Source organism: Oncorhynchus mykiss, chromosome 18 (assembly GCF_013265735.2).
Source record: "Oncorhynchus mykiss isolate Arlee chromosome 18, USDA_OmykA_1.1, whole genome shotgun sequence".
Classification (NCBI taxonomy): Eukaryota; Metazoa; Chordata; class Actinopteri; order Salmoniformes; family Salmonidae; genus Oncorhynchus; species Oncorhynchus mykiss.
In genome coordinates this window covers 11,052,982-11,073,041 of record NC_048582.1, presented here as the reverse complement: position 1 = coordinate 11,073,041, position 20,060 = coordinate 11,052,982, and the positions used below count along the sequence as shown (strand labels likewise).

Genomic DNA, 20,060 nt, shown 5'->3' with positions numbered 1-20,060 from the left:
CCCTCCTGTCACACACAACATGCAGGACATGTACGAGCACTTAGCAGACACAGATACAAACACCTGCCATATTCTAATAACAACATACCGAAAACACCCGATTGCTGAGAACTACATTACTTGTAATACCCAATTGTGTGATTGTGAGAATGAATGGACAAAAACGAATGAACATCTCTGACATAGTCGTTACGGAACATTAGAATATTACCAATATGGAATGAATTGCACCTACACAGGAAGGAGGGAGGGTACTGCTCTAAAGGGTGTGTATTTTCCTTTCCCCTCCTCCTCACCTTCTCTTCCCTCCGCCCCCGCCTCTGCAGTAAGGGTGAGTGGGAGTTTCTGCCTGAGCATGAGGAGGAGGGGCGTGGCCCGCATAACTCCGCCTCCACTAGTGGTTTGGGTTTAGTGTGGGAGCATGCAGAGTTGGGCCTGGGGGACAGATCCTCTACCCCCCTGGTCAGTCGATGGTTTTTTAACGCGGTGCGTGTGAGGCTCTAGACGGTAGCCATGGCAATGCAGGTAGGATGAATGGATGGCATGCAGGACAGACAGAGAGATGGAAAAATAATAGACAGAATGACAGACAGGAGATGAGAGATGGGAAAATAATGAAATACAAAGACCGAAGACATATCGGAGGTGGGATGTCAGTGACAACACAATGAGACATCAATATATTCTAAATTACCATATGCAGTGTGTATTACTTACAGAGGTCCTTTCCCGGGATTGGTGGGTCACATTAAGAGGCTGCTGGTCCTCCGCGGCTGAGGAGAAAGAAAGAGAGAGAGAGAGAGAGAGGGAGAGAGAGGGAGGGACAGAGAGGGAAGAGAGAGAAGGATACAGGAAGAGAGGAAGGGACAGAGAGGAAAGAGAGAGAGAGAACCAGAGAGAGAGAGAGAGAGAGAGAAAGAGAGAGAGAGAGAAAGGGAGAGAGAGACCGAGAAAGAGAGACAGGGAGGAGAGAGAGAGAGAGAGAAGAGAGAGCGAGAGAGAGAGAGAATAATCAACTCTCAGGGCTAGGCCAGCAGAGGGTGATATCAGCCAACAGAAACACACAGCAGCAGCAATGAGTGGAGGGAATGCAGCAGACACCAGATACCAGAGAAGACGACAACCCATCAATAATCTCAAACACTCGAACACACACACAGTCCACACACACAGCCAGTGCACTCTATCTTTAACCACTGAATCAGAAAACGTTCTAATGCAGAAGTGATGCATTCTTACTGCAAATCTTCAAGGAAGCATTTTCGTCGGGCTAATTTGTTCCTGACCAAATTCACCTATATTTCAGTTCACACAGCAGCACCCCAGTCAGACACCTGCCAGTCACTTCTATCAAACAGAAGAGCAAGGTATAGTACTGTGGCTCAAGACAAAAACCATCCAAGCTAGCACACTTGGTTCCTTGGAAGTTGGGGGAACGTGCGTTTTTGGTTTCCCATTGGTTCTGGGAACGAAGCCATAAGTATTCTGACCGGTAAAACTGAATGTTTTTTTTAAACATTCTGAGAATGGAAGTGAACATTTTGCCTCCTCTGGGTTTGCTGGAGGTTCTGAGAACGTTTTAGTCTAGTTCCTTGAACGTTTTCTTCTGAGGTTTTATTTACGCTCTAAGAAAAAAAATTAGTTGTTGAAATTTTTGAATAGCTTCCTTAAAACATTCACTCAATGTTCAATATGATTTTAACAAAACTGCTAGATTATTTGGGTTCACTTTTTGGCACGCAGAAATTGATTTCCTTTGGCATTAATCATGCAAACACATTGTGACACAGCATCAGTGAGATTCAAACCTATAATCAACTGTTCTCTATCCATAGAATTAGTCCACTGCGCCACCAGCCTGCCATGTTTTTTTTACACATACAAAAAATTCAAACAGACCCCATTATGTTGATGCAAACAGACCCCATTATGTTGATGCAAACAGACCCCATTACGTTGATGCAAACAGACCCCATTATGTTGATGCAAACAGACCCCATTATGTTGATGCAAACAGACCCCATTATGTTGATGCAAACAGACCCCATTATGTTGATGCAAACAGACCCCATTATGTTGATGCAAACAGACCCCATTACGTTGATGCAAACAGACCCCATTATGTTGATGCAAACAGACCCCATTACATTGATGCAAACAGACCCCATTATGTTGATGCAAACAGACCCCATTACGTTGATTCAAACAGACCCCATTATGTTGATGCAAACAGACCCCATTACGTTGATGCAAACAGACCCATTACGTTGATGCAAACAGACCCCATTATGTTGATGCAAACAGACCCCATTACGTTGATGCAAACAGACCCCATTATGTTGATGCAAACAGACCCCATTATGTTGATGCAAACAGACCCCATTATGTTGATGCAAACAGACCCCATTATGTTGATGCTGAGAACAGAAGGTATATGTTTTAAATAACATTCTTAGAACCTTCTCTAAAGTATTCTTGTGGTTTTTCCAGGATGTTTTCTTAACGTCCTCTGAACAATTTTATAACATAACTTTAAATAGAACCATGAGCATAGAACTATTTAGAGAGATTCCCAATGTCAAATCAGTTAAAGAACATTACTAGAACATTACCAAAATTGAAATGAAATGTAACGACGTTTGAACTTTTAGAAAACGTTCTGTTAAAGTAATGAAATACCAAGAAAATTATGGGGGTTTTTGGTCAAGTTCCTTAAATGTGCTGAGAATGTTCTAAATCCAAGGAACTACCCTGCACCGTTCCCAGAACGTTAAGGGGAGGATGTATGCCCTCACCAAGCTCTAAGAAACCTACGGTTCTCAGAACGTTATGTGCTAGCTGGGATAGTGGCACATGGTCCTCACAAAGCACAACCATAGTAGCACATTGTCCTCACAAAGCACAAACACTCCCCAAACACGGAGCTTACAGCTTGGACGAGCATAATGCAACATGATCTCATGATTCTCAAAAACAAAACATCAAAATAAAGTAATAAAATGAGAGAGAAAAAAACATGAACAACAGAGAAACATCTTGCGATGGGTCTGCAGTGCACATTCTGTTTTTGGCCAGCTACATTGCATCGGTTTCCCTGCTGTGAGGACGGTAGGTAGGTCACCTGGTGGCTTGCGTCTAGCAGAGCCGTGGTGCGAAGCAGGTCTAGCTTGTCTGAACGTAGCAGCTTTGACTACAATCCTCCGAGTGGGAGAGCGACACTGGAGGACTGATACCTTACACTGTTCAGTTCTCTTCGTCCCCGCTAGCAGAGAGGGAAGACAGGGTTAACAACAGGAAGGAAGTGGACATCTGTTGTCATTATAGCGTGGTGCAATTTCCATTTAATCAACACACAGTATGGGTCTCAAGACCACGAAGAGGTGGTAACATTGTCATTTACAAACTGTGTAATAAAACTCAAACAAATCCTTGCCAGTGCAATTTAAAAGATTTCCATGACAGAAGTGATGTTCAGCAGTACCACAGATATATACAGTAAATAACACAGAATAACATGGACGATCTAACATTCTAGATCTAGAAACCTTTTTTCTTCTTCTCTTCCTCCTTTGGACGACGACTGACGGGCTCTCTGCGGTTGAGTTTGCGCTCGGGGGTGGAGGTGCGCCCCTGTCCTCTGCCGGGGGGACGTTTATTAGAGGGTCTCTCTACCAGGGGAGTCTTGACAGGACTCTGTGTTTTGGGCAGAGCTTCAATCTGCTCTGTCATTACACTTCTGTCATCATCTGCAGCATAGGGAGTGAGATAGGACAGGAGGGCTAAGCCCACATACACCTGGCCCATATGTCCTATATTCAACATGATCTATATTGAATAGAATGGACCATCTGGGTATAAAGTTGCATTTCAAGATTTCCACGATATAGATTGTGTATTGTTGTTCATAGTCCAGTTAAAACGCTTTGTTTGTTGTTGTGTGAGTTACGCAAGCAAAAACATGTGAAGCTAACATTTTGCATTTACATTGTTAGAATTGCATGCACATTTTGGGACAACTACCTTGTGAGTCCACCCAGCCACTCTCGCTGTCTAACATGGAGACGTCCATGGTGGTCTCATCGAGAGCGGTGGTCTCGCTGGTCTGGCTCCGCAGTACGTCTGAGGTCTCCGTCTCCTCGCGACTGGAAGCCTTCATCTCAACTTCCTGCCCCACTTCAGCGGACTCCTCCTCTTCCTGCAGCACCACCCCTTCTTTATCCTCCACTTTATTATTCTCTTTCTCTGCCTCCTTTCCATCTAGGGTTTGTGGCTGGTCGTTTCCAGAGCAGGCAGATAGATGAGAGATGCGATCGGCATAATCCCCTTCATCAATGGTTGGGGCAGTAGCATCACATGATTCATCATCCCCAGCAACAGCAGACTCCAAATCTTTAGTATTTTCAACAATCACCTCCTCCGCCCCACCCACCACCCTCACCTCTTCTGCCACCTCCTCCTGCTTCTCCATAGGGTGACTCTCTTGCTCTTTCTCCTTGAGGAGCACAGGAGGGCCTTCAACTTCCTCCAAGACTTCCTCAGCTACTTCTATATCGTCTTCCTCCTCCTCTTCCTCAACTTGTGCCTGAGGTATGACTATAACTGGAGAACTTCCAGAAACACTTTTCTCTGGACTTTTCTCTTCTAGTTGCTCTGTGGCTTCCTCCACATCTGCAGTGCTCACGTTAGAGGGTGTTGGTGATGTTTCTTCAGCTTTGGTCTTGGCCTCTTCTTTTGGAACGACAGCCTCCGCTGGTACTGTTGACATCTCTGGTTCACTTTCACGCTTCTTCTCCTGCGCATTGATGATCTCCACTAATGATTCAGGTGATGATGTCATGGGTTCATTTTTCTTTTCTCTCTCCAGTCCTCGAACATCCTTTGGCTGTAAGTCTTCAACAGCAGTCTGATGGTCTGGGTCTGAGGTCTCCTCCACTTTCTCCATCTCTGGCTTTTTAAGACCAGTCTTCTGACTCTTCCCAATCCTTGCTGACGCCACCTCTACTTTGACTCTACTGGTTCCCTCCACAGCGGCAGCCTTTTTTGCTGGAGCCTCAGAGGTCGCAAAAAGCTTGGTGTCCTTCACCTCAGTGCCAAAAGTAAATGCGAAGTCTGGTGGGATGGGGGACGCTTCTCTGGAGAGGTCCTGCTCCAACTCTACCTCAGGAATGGCTTGGGTTTTGATGTCCCCGGGAAGACCGCTCTCCAGCCGGAACTCTGTCAGTTTGTCTTTGGATGGAGCCACAGGGATCCTCAGACGATCCGGTTTGACACCTGCCGTGACAGCTCTTTCAAGCACCGAAATTGGCTTAACTGTTCCTCCAACCGATTCCTCTGCCTGGTTTGTTTTTTGCGGTGCCAGCTTTTGCTCGCCCTCTTCCGCAATGGCTCCCAGTTCCTCGTCACTGTCCCCTTCAGTCACTGTGGGGAACCGTTGGTGTGGGGAGCCCACTGGGCTGTGCAGATCGGCAGGCGAGGGCATGGGACCAGAGTACTCACTAAACACGCAGTAACCACGCTCCTCCTGCTGGCTCTCCTCTCCACCCACCACCCTGGGCGTCTGCTGGTTCCCCAGCACCAGCTTGGCCAGAGAACTGCCCACCAGAGCAGCAGATGGACAGGCAGGGACAGACCTCCTTCTATTATGCTGGTCCAGCTCCCTCTTCTCCAGGGTGGGTTTGGGCTTAACACCGGCTAGGTCCAGCATCTCAGGAAGGTCGTTGGATGGGTCATTCAAATGGGTGTAGTGTTGCTTCATGGGTGAGAGTGACAACTCAGGAGAACACATTGTCTTAGCGGTGGTGTCTTCAGGTAGATCCGTGGAGGTTTCAGTGGTAGGGACTGGGAGAGCTATCTCTGGAGTCACAGGAAGTAACTGTCTCTCTAATGTTACTAATGGGGTGGTTACAGGAAGGTAGCCTGTGGTTTCATCCAGGCTTCCGGAAGAGACCTCTGTAAGAGATGAGAGCTTCGACTGGTTTTGCTCTCCTGCTTGACCCATTGAGCCAATAGCAAAATTCAGAGAAAGACTTCTGTGTTCCAATGACAATTTGCCAGGTGACAGCCTAGTACACACATCCTTCCTCTTAGGGAGATCCTCTAGCTTGTCCATGGCACTGTCACTCATCAACGTTATACTGGACATTGTCTGTTCTGGTGCTGAATCGCTTATTTTAATGTCTGAATCGGCCTCCAGAACCTCCTCTGAGGGCTTCTTCTGGCTGACAGCACTGAGCTCATAGTAACCCTCACCACGTTCTCCTGGTTTTTCAGTATCCCTTTGTGTAGAGGTCTCAAAGTAGGCCGTCATACCTGACTCATCTTTTGAAGCAACTCCAGACTTACCTTCCGAACTCTGCTTGTCTTTTAGACTATCTGCAGCAGATATGTGTGCCTCCTGCTCTGGGTTTTCTCCATCACTGACATTACTTTGAGGAGTCTCTTCAATCTTCTCAGTCTCAAATGACAATGGCCTGGCGGTCGATTGTCCTAGACTCAGCATTCTTTTCTCAGTTTTCTCTGATGTGATCTCTTTCTCCTCACGAACGCTCTGAAGGTTTGCTGACTTACTGGGTGTAACATAAGCATCATTTTCCTCCTCTTCCTCAATGTAATCTTTCAGGGGCTCATATACAACTGAAAGAGGAACTGAGTCGAGCTCTTCAACCGAGGGCTGTTTCTCAGCGGTGGTCTTGGGCTCCGGAAGGTATTCCATCTTAGGAACCACACTAGTGGTAATTCCAGTCCCTTGCCCCTTTTCTGGTTCCACTAAAGGCTGAACCGTTTTCTCGGGTTCTGTGGGGGTAGGATCAGTTAGAGATTTGTTTTTGGGGGAACCAGTGGAGAACTCAGCGATGGACACAGTGCTCTCTGCTCCCTCGGGTGTTTCTCTCTCTGTGGTGGGGGCCACCGGGCTCTGCGGAGGGGGTGCCCCCTGTGGATGCTCCTCTGCCATGGCAGGATTGTCGGAACGAGGCTTCTCTGGGTTCACCGGCAGGTCTGCAAGTAAATCTGCAGTGGTCTGTGCTGCTGATGAGTACACTAGCTCAGCGTTCTTTCTTTCTTTGCAGTGTCCACATGCTACAGCCAGCACAGACAAGCAAAGCCCTCTTCATATGGAGAGCTGTCCATCAAGCACAATGTAGGGCACACAGCAATACTATCTCTGGCCACTGGGAGCATGATTGCAGCACAGTTCAGTTCGATGACATTGGGATGGTGTGCAGGAACAGAATGACTGAATGAAGAGCACGATTTGAATGACATGGGATATTTAGAATGAATCTGAAATATTCAAGAAGATATTGGCACTTTAAGTAAACTTGAATTACTGTGCTACCTTGCGAGGATATCCTATGTGCTGAATGAATAGAGGATACAATGAATGTAACATGTTTCATATCGACTATATATAAATCACATTTTATGATATTGATTCTAACTACAAACTAAGACGAGTAAATGTTTAGGAAGATCTTATTGAAGGATGAAAATGTAGAAATATTCAATCAATAAAGGTGAATATAACTCAGTGAGTATAACAGTGTCAGAGAGAATAGAGATAATTGAAAAACAGTGTTGTATCTAGTACTTCCTACATTATTGCTGGTTTACATTGACGTCAGATGAAATGACAGCAACATGAAACTGAATGCAAATAATACAGACACAATTGAACACAATGTACCAAGGCCAAAAACAAAACCCCACGGAGGGGGAAAAAACGGATTCGCAATGAATCTTTACAATACAATACACCTGACATTCAAAACATTTACCGTCTCATTTGCAATGTAGCTGGCAAAAACACTTAGCAATGAGTTCAAAAGTGAACTGGGGGCCGCACAAAAAATGTTTGATCAATGATGAAAGCACACAATGAATTGACTGCTTATGCAATAAGAAATCAATGTGCTAGTATGTGTTCACATTGTAGCAGCAGCAACAGCTAAGAAACCAGTAGCACAGCAAAGCTAGATCCACATCACAGCCTTTAAAACAGACTATAGAGAGGAGGAAAACATGCAATGTGGGATACACACACAAACAGTTAAAACATGCACGTGTGCACACGCCACACACACACACACACACACACACACACACGCCACACACACGCACGCACACACACACACACACACACACACACACACACACACACACACACACACACACACACACACACACACACACACACACACACACACACACACACACACACACACACACACCTTCCTCTGATGGTTTATCCAACTCAGCCTGATGGATTCCTCTCCCGTTGAGGAATTTATGAGTCTCGGCCTGAGGACAGGGCAAAGCCTGGGGCTCGCTTACAATATCAAGGTGCTCTAAGAGCATGTCTGTGGGCTGCTGATCAGAATCCTCCCCCTGTTGACCTGGGTGCTCCTCCTCAGGAGCTGCTGAGACTTGGGTAAACTCCTCCTCCTCCTCCTCCTCCTCCTCAGGGGGAGTAGAGACAACCTCTAGTCTCTCCTCTTTGGGAAGGGGAAGACAGGGACAGGACAGGGAGATGGACATGGATAACACAGACAGGGCTTACTACACAATGGGATAACACTGGTGAGACACTTTCAGCTCTGTCGGAGGCAATGACCTACAATATAATGTGGCTTTAAAATGTGGTGTTTTTGTAAACATTCTAACACAATTAAAACTTATCTTTAAAGCATGCAGACAAAAATCAATACATTCATTGTAGTGATCTTCTGCAAGTATTCCTGCAATTACAGGTAAATTCATGAAAGGACCCTCAAATGAAATACCTGGTCTGGTAAGTTTAGAGGTATGTACCAAAGACGTGCTCAGTTGGAATTCCATGCAGCGTAATACAGTGACCAGAATTATGTGGGGGGAAGAGTTAGCGTGTGTGTTGTTACTGGTCTGTGCTGTGAGGAGCTGAAAGTCGTAATGTCATCTACAGCAAGTGTAAATAAACAGGTGAGAAACACAAAAGGGGAGAGCAGCAAGAAGGAGAGAAGGAGAGAAGGAGAGAGAGAAAGAGAGAGAGAGAAGGAGAGAGAGAGGAGAGAGAAAGAGAGAGAGGGAGAGAGAGAGGAGAGAGAAAGGGATAGAGAGAGGAGAGAGAAAGAGAGAGAGGGAGAGAGAGAGAGAGAGAATGAGAGAGAGAACGAGAGAGAGAGAGAAGGAGAGAGAGAGGAGAGAGAAAGAGAGAGAGAAAGAGAGAGAGAGAAGGAGAGAGAGAAAGAGAGAGAGAGAGAAAGAGAGAGATAGAGAAGGAGAGAGAGAGGAGAGAGAAAGAGAGAGAGGGAGAGAGAGAGGAGAGAGAAAGAGAGAGAGAGAGAGAGAGGAGAGAGAGAAAGAGAGAGAGGGAGAGAGAGAGAGAGAGGGAGAGAGAGGAGAGAGAGGAGAGAGAAAGAGATAAAGAGAGAGAGAGGGAGGGAGAGAAAGAGAGAGAGAGAGAAAGAGAAAAGAAGAGAAAGAGAGAAAGACAAAAGGAGAGAGAGAGAGAGAGAGAGAGAGAGAGCGAGAGAGAGAGAGAGAGAGAGAGAGAGAGAGAGAGTGAAGGAGGTGTACATTTACAGAAAGAAGATGGGTAGAGTCTAGGAGATTGGGTAAGGGGTGACAGGTAAGGGAAACCGAGAGATCAACCATGCATGGTTCACAGGTGATTCTACAAAGACTAGACGCATTAAGGGTGCAGTGTTAGGGTGCAGTGCAAGCCTACTGCTCTGAGCTGCGTGTGCAAAGCTGTCATCAAGGCAAAGGGTGGCTACCTTGAAGAATGAAAAATATATTTTGATTTGTTTAACACTTTTTTGGTTACTACATGATATATATATATATATATATGTGTGTGTGATATATAGACATTATGGACAGTATGTGAGTAGAATATGTAGTAATCTGTAGAATATGTAGTAATCTGTAGAATATGTAGTAATCTGTAGAATATGTAGTAATCTGTAGAATATGTAGTAATCTGTAGAATATGTAGTAATCTGCAGAATATGTAGTAATCTGTAGAATATGTAGTAATCTGCAGAATATGTAGTAATCTGCAGAATATGTAGTAATCTGTAGAATATGTAGTAATCTGTAGAATATGTAGTAATCTGTAGAATATGTAGTAATCTGTAGAATATGTAGTAATCTGTAGAATATGTAGTAATCTGTAGAATATGTAGTAATCTGTAGAATATGTAGTAATCTGTATATATGTAGTAATCTGTAGAATATGTAGTAATCTGTAGAATATGTAGTAATCTGCAGAATATGTAGTAATCTGTAGAATATGTAGTAATCTGTAGAATATGTAGTAATCTGTAGAATATGTAGTAATCTGTAGAATATGTAGTAATCTGTAGAATATGTAGTAATCTGTAGAATATGTAGTAATCTGTAGAATATGTAGTAATCTGTAGAATATGTAGTAATCTGTAGAATATGTAGTAATCTGTAGAATATGTAGTAATCTGTAGAATATGTAGTAATCTGTAGAATATGTAGTAATCTGTAGAATATGTAGTAATCTGTAGAATATGTAGTAATCTGTAGAATATGTAGTAATCTGCAGAATATGTAGTAATCTGTAGAATATGTAGTAATCTGTAGAATATGTAGTAATCTGTAGAATATGTAGTAATCTGTAGAATATGTAGTAATCTGTAGAATATGTAGTAATCTGTAGAATATGTAGTAATCTGTAGAATATGTAGTAATCTGCAGAATATGTAGTAATCTGTAGAATATGTAGTAATCTGTAGAATATGTAGTAATCTGCAGAATATGTAGTAATCTGTAGAATATGTAGTAATCTGTAGAATATGTAGTAATCTGTAGAATATGTAGTAATCTGTAGAATATGTAGTAATCTGCAGAATATGTAGTAATCTGTAGAATATGTAGTAATCTGTAGAATATGTAGTAATCTGTAGAATATGTAGTAATCTGTAGAATATGTAGTAATCTGTAGAATATGTAGTAATCTGTAGAATATGTAGTAATCTGTAGAATATGTAGTAATCTGTAGAATATGTAGTAATCTGTAGAATATGTAGTAATCTGTAGAATATGTAGTAATCTGTAGAATATGTAGTAATCTGTAGAATATGTAGTAATCTGTAGAATATGTAGTAATCTGCAGAATATGTAGTAATCTGTAGAATATGTAGTAATCTGTAGAATATGTAGTAATCTGTAGAATATGTAGTAATCTGTAGAATATGTAGTAATCTGTAGAATATGTAGTAATCTGTAGAATATGTAGTAATCTGTAGAATATGTAGTAATCTGCAGAATATGTAGTAATCTGCAGAATATGTAGTAATCTGTAGAATATGTAGTAATCTGTAGAATATGTAGTAATCTGCAGAATATGTAGTAATCTGCAGAATATGTAGTAATCTGTAGAATATGTAGTAATCTGTAGAATATGTAGTAATCTGTAGAATATGTAGTAATCTGTAGAATATGTAGTAATCTGTAGAATATGTAGTAATCTGTAGAATATGTAGTAATCTGTAGAATATGTAGTAATCTGTAGAATATGTAGTAATCTGTAGAATATGTAGTAATCTGTAGAATATGTAGTAATCTGTAGAATATGTAGTAATCTGTAGAATATGTAGTAATCTGTAGAATATGTAGTAATCTGTAGAATATGTAGTAATCTGTAGAATATGTAGTAATCTGTAGAATATGTAGTAATCTGCAGAATATGTAGTAATCTGCAGAATATGTAGTAATCTGTAGAATATGTAGTAATCTGTAGAATATGTAGTAATCTGTAGAATATGTAGTAATCTGTAGAATATGTAGTAATCTGTAGAATATGTAGTAATCTGTAGAATATGTAGTAATCTGTAGAATATGTAGTAATCTGTAGAATATGTAGTAATCTGTAGAATATGTAGTAATCTGTAGAATATGTAGTAATCTGTAGAATATGTAGTAATCTGTAGAATATGTAGTAATCTGTAGAATATGTAGTAATCTGCAGAATATGTAGTAATCTGTAGAATATGTAGTAATCTGTAGAATATGTAGTAATCTGTAGAATATGTAGGATAGAATAGTATATGTACAGCAATAGTTTAATAAAATGGCCTTGACTAGAATACAATATGTCCATATGAAATGGGTGAAACAGTATGTAAACATTATTAAAGTGACCAGTGTTCCATTATTAAAGTGACCAGTGTTCCATAATTAAAGTGACCAGTGTTCCATTATTAAAGTGACCAGTGTTCCATTATTAAAGTGACCAGTGTTCCATTATTAAAGTGACCAGTGTTCCATAATTAAAGTGACTAGTGTTCCATTATTAAAGTGACCAATGTGATATATAGACATTATGGACAGTTTGTGAGTAGAATATGTAGTAATCTGTAGAATATGTAGGATAGAATAGTATATGTACAGCAATAGTTTAATAAAATGGCCTTGACTAGAATACAATATGTCCATATGAAATGGGTGAAACAGTATGTAAACATTATTAAAGTGACCAGTGTTCCATTATTAAAGTGACCAGTGTTCCATTATTAAAGTGACTAGTGTTCCATTATTAAAGTGACCAGTGTTCCATTATTAAAGTGACCAGTGTTCCATTATTAAAGTGACCAGTGTTCCATTATTAAAGTGACCAGTGTTCCATTATTAAAGTGACCAGTGTTCCATTATTAAAGTGACCAGTGTTCCATTATTAAAGTGACCAGTGTTCCATTATTAAAGTGACTAGTGTTCCATTATTAAAGTGACCAATGTGATATATAGACATTATGGACAGTTTGTGAGTAGAATATGTAGTAATCTGTAGAATATGTAGGATAGAATAGTATATGTACAGCAATAGTTTAATAAAATGGCCTTGACTAGAATACAATATGTCCATATGAAATGGGTGAAACAGTATGTAAACATTATTAAAGTGACCAGTGTTCCATTATTAAAGTGACCAGTGTTCCATAATTAAAGTGACCAGTGTTCCATTATTAAAGTGACCAGTGTTCCATTATTAAAGTGACCAGTGTTCCATTATTAAAGTGACCAGTGTTCCATAATTAAAGTGACTAGTGTTCCATTATTAAAGTGACCAATGTGATATAGACATTATGGACAGTTTGTGAGTAGAATATGTAGTAATCTGTAGAATATGTAGGATAGAATAGTATATGTACAGCAATAGTTTAATAAAATGGCCTTGACTAGAATACAATATGTCCATATGAAATGGGTGAAACAGTATGTAAACATTATTAAAGTGACCAGTGTTCCATTATTAAAGTGACCAGTGTTCCATTATTAAAGTGACTAGTGTTCCATTATTAAAGTGACCAGTGTTCCATTATTAAAGTGACTAGTGTTCCATTATTAAAGTGACTAGTGTTCCATTATTAAAGTGACTAGTGTTCCATTATTAAAGTGACCAGTGTTCCATTATTAAAGTGACCAGTGTTCCATTATTAAAGTGACCAGTGTTCCATTATTAAAGTGACCAGTGTTCCATTATTAAAGTGACTAGTGTTCCATTATTAAAGTGACCAATGTGATATATAGACATTATGGACAGTTTGTGAGTAGAATATGTAGTAATCTGTAGAATATGTAGGATAGAATAGTATATGTACAGCAATAGTTTAATAAAATGGCCTTGACTAGAATACAATATGTCCATATGAAATGGGTGAAACAGTATGTAAACATTATTAAAGTGACCAGTGTTCCATTATTAAAGTGACCAGTGTTCCATTATTAAAGTGACTAGTGTTCCATTATTAAAGTGACTAGTGTTCCATTATTAAAGTGACCAATGTGATATATAGACATTATGGACAGTTTGTGAGTAGAATATGTAGTAATCTGTAGAATATGTAGGATAGAATAGTATATGTACAGCAATAGTTTAATAAAATGGCCTTGACTAGAATACAATATGTCCATATGAAATGGGTGAAACAGTATGTAAACATTATTAAAGTGACCAGTGTTCCATTATTAAAGTGACCAGTGTTCCATTATTAAAGTGACCAGTGTTCCATAATTAAAGTGACCAGTGTTCCATTATTAAAGTGACCAGTGTTCCATTATTAAAGTGACTAGTGTTCCATTATTAAAGTGACTAGTGTTCCATTATTAAAGTGACCAGTGTTCCATTATTAAAGTGACCAGTGTTCCATTATTAAAGTGACCAGTGTTCCATTATTAAAGTGACCAGTGTTCCATTATTAAAGTGACCAGTGTTCCATTATTAAAGTGACCAGTGTTCCATAATTAAAGTGACTAGTGTTCCATTATTAAAGTGACCAATGTGATATATAGACATTATGGACAGTATGTGAGTAGAATATGTAGTAATCTGTAGAATATGTAGGATAGAATAGTATATGTACAGCAATAGTTGAATAAAATGGCCTTGACTAGAATACAATATGTCCATATGAAATGGGTGAAACAGTATGTAAACATTATTAAAGTGACCAGTGTTCCATTATTAAAGTGACTAGTGTTCCATAATTAAAGTGACCAGTGTTCCATTATTAAAGTGACCAGTGTTCCATTATTAAAGTGACTAGTGTTCCATTATTAAAGTGACCAGTGTTCCATTATTAAAGTGACTAGTGTTCCATAATTAAAGTGACCAGTGTTCCATTATTAAAGTGACCAGTGTTCCATTATTAAAGTGACCAGTGTTCCATTATTAAAGTGACCAGTGTTCCATTATTAAAGTGACTAGTGTTCCATTATTAAAGTGACTAGTGTTCCATTATTAAAGTGACCAATGTGATATATAGACATTATGGACAGTTTGTGAGTAGAATATGTAGTAATCTGTAGAATATGTAGGATAGAATAGTATATGTACAGCAATAGTTGAATAAAATGGCCTTGACTAGAATACAATATGTCCATATGAAATGGGTGAAACAGTATGTAAACATTATTAAAGTGACCAGTGTTCCATTATTAAAGTGACCAGTGTTCCATTATTAAAGTGACTAGTGTTCCATTATTAAAGTGACCAGTGTTCCATTATTAAAGTGACCAGTGTTCCATTATTAAAGTGACCAGTGTTCCATAATTAAAGTGACTAGTGTTCCATTATTAAAGTGACCAGTGTTCCATTATTAAAGTGACCAGTGTTCCATAATTAAAGTGACCAGTGTTCCATTATTAAAGTGACCAGTGTTCCATAATTAAAGTGACCAGTGTTCCATTATTAAAGTGACCAGTGTTCCATTATTAAAGTGACCAGTGTTCCATTATTAAAGTGACCAGTGTTCCATTATTAAAGTGACCAGTGTTCCATTATTAAAGTGACCAGTGTTCCATAATTAAAGTGACTAGTGTTCCATTATTAAAGTGACCAGTGTTCCATAATTAAAGTGACTAGTGTTCCATTATTAAAGTGACCAGTGTTCCATTATTAAAGTGACCAGTGCAGGGTTGAGTCACCGGGTAGTAGCCGGCTAGTGACAAGCAAAACACAGACACAAAGACAGGGAAACCAGTACCAGTTGACCCATGCAAAGGAAAGACATGGCTGAGATAAATAAAGAAGGGAAGAAAGAGGAAGGAGTAGAAGAGCCGGTCCCATCATGCATCATCAACACCCAGACGAAGGTAAGGTGTGTGAGTGTGTTACCTCCCAACTGATATACACCTATCACTCCTGTCACGCACACACACACTCATCCTCTCACCCTGTCTCAAGAGTGTGTGTGTGTGTGTGTGTGTGTGTGTGTGTGTGTGTGTGTGTGTGTGTGTGTGTGCTTGCGTGTTTGTGCACGTGGACAAGCCTCTGTGTGCGTACTTTGCTCCATGGGTCCGATCTGCTCTGCCGACGGAGAGGGGGGAGGGGAGGGTGGCAGGTTGGCAGAGTCCTCCACTGTGAAGGGAAAGAGACAGACAATATGTTGTCCTCACTGGTAAGTCAAGGCAATTGTTGTCAGTAAGTATGCATGGCATAGTCACATGACCTGTAACATCACCCTAATGAAATGTGTTTAAAGCCACAGTCTGGGATTAGAAAACAGAACAAAATGGTGCCACATTTGTTCTGGTACCACATCTGAGGGATTAGGACAGGGAAGTGGAACCCCTCTGAAATGGGATGTGTAGATGGATGTACCAAACCCAGACATCTGAGGGATTAGGACAGGGAAGTGGAACCCCTCTGAAATGGGATGTGTAGATGGATGTACCAAACCCAGACATCTGAGGGATTAGGACAGGGAAGTGGAACCCCTCTGAAATGGGATGTGTAGATGGATGTACCAAACCCAGACATCTGAGGGATTAGGACAGGGAAGTGGAACCCCTCTGAAATGGGATGTGTAGATGGATGTACCAAACCCAGACATCTGAGGGATTAGGACAGGGAAGTGGAACCCCTCTGAAATGGGATGTGTAGATGGATGTACCAAACCCAGACATCTGAGGGATTAGGACAGGGAAGTGGAACCCCTCTGAAATGGGATGTGTAGATGGATGTACCAAACCCAGACATCTGAGGGATTAGGACAGGGAAGTGGAACCCCTCTGAAATGGGATGTGTAGATGGATGTACCAAACCCAGACATCTGAGGGATTAGGACAGGGAAGTGGAACCCCTCTGAAATGGGATGTGTAGATGGATGTACCAAACCCAGACATCTGAGGGATTAGGACAGGGAAGTGGAACCCCTCTGAAATGGGATGTGTAGATGGATGTACCAAACCCAGACATCTGAGGGATTAGGACAGGGAAGTGGAACCCCTCTGAAACGGAATGTGTAGATGGATGTACCAAACCCAGACATCTGAGGGATTAGGACAGGGAAGTGGAACCCCTCTGAAATGGGATGTGTAGATGGATGTACCAAACCCAGACATCTGAGGGATTAGGACAGGGAAATGGAACCCCTCTGAAACGGAATGTGTAGATGGATGTACCAAACCCAGACATCTGAGGGATTAGGACAGGGAAGTGGAACCCCTCTGAAATGGGATGTGTAGATGGATGTACCAAACCCAGACATCTGAGGGATTAGGACAGGGAAGTGGAACCCCTCTGAAATGGGAAGTGTAGATGGATGTACCAAACCCAGACATCTGAGGGATTAGGACAGGGAAGTGGAACCCCTCTGAAATGGGATGTGTAGATGGATGTACCAAACCCAGACATCTGAGGGATTAGGACAGGGAAGTGGAACCCCTCTGAAATGGGATGTGTAGATGGACGTACCAAACCCAGACTGTAGCTTTAACAAGCGGCAGAGAGCACCGGCACAACGTCAGTCACAGCTAAAGACGATCCTAACAGCCAAACGGCACCAACAGCACAATGATGATGTAATGGTACAGCCAGGGAAAGAGGCTTGACAGACACTTTATCTTTCCCTGCAGTATGTCCCATGCCACTCATGGGGGCCAGCGGACGTTGGCTACTGTAGCCTGGTATGAGGCTATCAGTGTGATAGTAGTGCGTCATACCCTTTTCACACTTATCTTTCCACCCTGACACGGCTCTGCTCAGTAGTGTGAAACAAGGTATTGTAGGGAACTCTGTCACTAAGGCCTACCTGAGGACAGTCTCCTAGTAGAGTCCTGCTTGTCCTGCTCCTGCTTGAGCACTGCCACCGCCTCTGCTGTCACCTTCTCAACTATACGGGCTGACACTTGCTCTGCACGCGGACACACACACACACACACACACACACACGTATAGAAACGCAGACACGCATACATATACAAGCAGAATTGCAGACACAGACACACATACACACAGCCAGACACGCAGACAAACAAACATTGAGACACATGCACAAGCACACAAACACCTACTCTAACCTCTGTCACTGAATGACTTCATACGTCACTGAAGAACGCCATCTTATTTAACGATGTCCATGTCCCTAAAAGGTGCCCTAGGCCGACTGAAGCACCTTAGGCTCAGTTAATTACTATAGTGGTGGAAACCTTAGGAGGTCCCTATAGAGTGGTTAGTCACTTGGACCATGCCAGTGTACTACTCTGTTACAGTAAACTCAACCTGAAGGACCATGCCAGTGTACTACTCTGTTACAGTAAACTCAACCTGAAGGACCATGCCAGTGTACTACTCTGTTACAGTAAACTCAACCTGAAGGACAAAACCAGGCCTTTACACAGTCTCATCCTTCCTTATCAGCAAGTCGTATTGTAATCGTAGAATCAGCCTACTATACATGTCTACAGGTAAACCACCAACTCCAACGAGGTCCCTAAAACCCTGTAGGGATACAGCTCCAGCTATTTCCCTCAGGAGCTCAAGGAAACCTCAACGAGGCTGCCTGGTAACACCCACCGCTTCAGTTAACATGTGGCTATACCCCCCCAGCGCTCTCTCACCTGCTGTGGCAGCGTGTCCTCCGTGATAGCCGTTCTCTCTGTAAGAGGAGAAGCCGTTCTCTCCGTGGCCAGCGAGGGCAGCTGACTGGTCCTGGGCTCCGTTAGTGGGAGGGCCCGACACCTCGGGCTGCCGACTGTCTGCCATGACAACTAGACACTGGCGAGGAAAGAGAGGGGGGAAGGAGTGAGGGGAGAGAGAGAGAGGGGGGGAGAGAGAGAGAGGGGGGAGGGAGTGAGGGGAGAGAGAGGGGGGAAGGAGTGAGGGGAGAGAGAGAGAGGGGGGAAGGAGTGAGGGGAGAGAGAGAGAGGGGGGAAGGAGTGAGAGGAGAGAGAGAGAGAGAGGGGGGAGGGAGTGAGGGGAGAGAGAGAGAGGGGGGAAGGAGTGAGAGGAGAGAGAGAGAGAGAGGGGGGAGGGAGTGAGGGGAGAGAGAGAGAGGGGGGAGGGAGTGAGGGGAGAGAGAGAGAGGGGGGAAGGAGTGAGGGGAGAGAGAGAGAGGGGGGAGGGAGTGAGGGGAGAGAGAGAAAGGGGGGAGGGAGTGAGGGGAGAGAGAGAGAGGGGGGAAGGAGTGAGGGGAGAGAGAGAGGGGGGGAGGGAGTGAAGGGGGGGAGAGAGAGGGGGGAGGGAGTGAGGGGAGAGAGAGAGAGGGGGGAAGGAGTGAGGGGAGAGAGAGGGGGGGAGGGAGTGAGGGGAGAGAGAGAGAGGGGGGGAGAGGGGGGAAGGAGTGAGGGGAGAGAGGGGGGAGGAGAGGAGGGAAGGAGTGAGGGGAGAGAGAGGGGGGGAGAGGGGGGAAGGAGTGAGGGGAGAGAGAGAGAGGGGGGAGGGAGTGAGGGGAGAGAGAGAGAGGGGGGAGGGAGTGAGGCGAGAGAGAGAGAGGAGGGAGGGAGTGAGGGGAGAGAGAGAGAGGGGGGAAGGAGTGAGGGGAGAGAGAGAGAGGGGGGAGGGAGTGAGGGGAGAGAGAGAGGGGGGGAGAGGGTGGAAGGAGTGAGGGGAGAGAGAGGGGGGGAGAGGGGGGAAGGAGTGAGGGGAGAGAGGGGGGGAGGGGGGAAGGAGTGAGGGGAGAGAGAGAGGGGGGGAGAGGAAGAGGAAGAGGGGGGTGAGAGATAGGGGGTAGCGGTAGAGAGAGAGGAAGAATGAGGAGAAACAGAGAGAGACAGAGAGAGAGAGAAAGGGACAGAGAAAGAGGGATGGAGAGAGATAGGAAGTGAGAGAGAGAGAAAGAGAGAGTGAGAGAGAGAGAGAAAGAGAGAGAAAGAGGGACAGAAAAAGAGAGAGATAAAGAGAGAGAGAGATAAAGAGAGAGAGAGAGAGAACAAGAGAGAGAGAGAGAGAGAGAGAGAGAGAGAGAGAGAGAGAGAGAGAGAGAGAGAGAGAGAGCATATAAGAGGTTAAAGCGATAAAAAGACTGGCAGTTCAAATCAATCAGTAAATGACAATGCAGTATTGCACAACCCCCACACCAAGCCTCTATCAGGCACAAAGGGACACTTCCTAGTGTCCTCAGTATAGAATCTGCCTGGCACATACTTGGCATACCTAGGGCCTAAGGCAGGGGTAGGCAACAGGAAAGGGTCTGGAAATCTGTCACTATATCGAGGTATGGCACCAGTTTGAGCTTAACCAGCACGTAGACTATATGGCTTTGTCTCTGCTCAACATCCCACATCCCACTGGGTGAGACAGGGACAGAGGCCTGTGAGAAAGGGAGGAGGTT

At 43.1% G+C, this 20,060-nt stretch overlaps 1 protein-coding gene across 10 annotated transcripts in view; it reads right to left on the bottom strand.

Moving 5' to 3' along the window:
• The window catches only part of LOC118941092 (microtubule-associated protein 2-like), a 111,948-nt gene that overhangs the window by 17,588 nt on the left and 74,300 nt on the right, over positions 1–20,060 (bottom strand). For 9 of the 10 annotated variants that reach the window (XM_036951787.1, XM_036951785.1, XM_036951791.1 and 6 more), the window contains 8 exons: positions 18,349–18,505; positions 17,541–17,642; positions 15,791–15,865; positions 4,021–6,996; positions 3,546–3,746; positions 3,122–3,262; positions 718–773; positions 1–5 (listed from right to left, as the gene is read on the bottom strand). The exon at positions 1–5 is cut by the window's left edge and continues 116 nt beyond it. In XM_036951787.1, coding sequence (XP_036807682.1) covers positions 1–5; positions 718–773; positions 3,122–3,262; positions 3,546–3,746; positions 4,021–6,996; positions 15,791–15,865; positions 17,541–17,642; positions 18,349–18,493 — 3,701 coding nt within the window. In that variant the 5' untranslated portion in view covers positions 18,494–18,505. The remainder of the gene's footprint in view (positions 6–717; positions 774–3,121; positions 3,263–3,545; positions 3,747–4,020; positions 6,997–15,790; positions 15,866–17,540; positions 17,643–18,348; positions 18,506–20,060) is intronic. The other variant, XM_036951792.1, reaches the window with a different exon arrangement.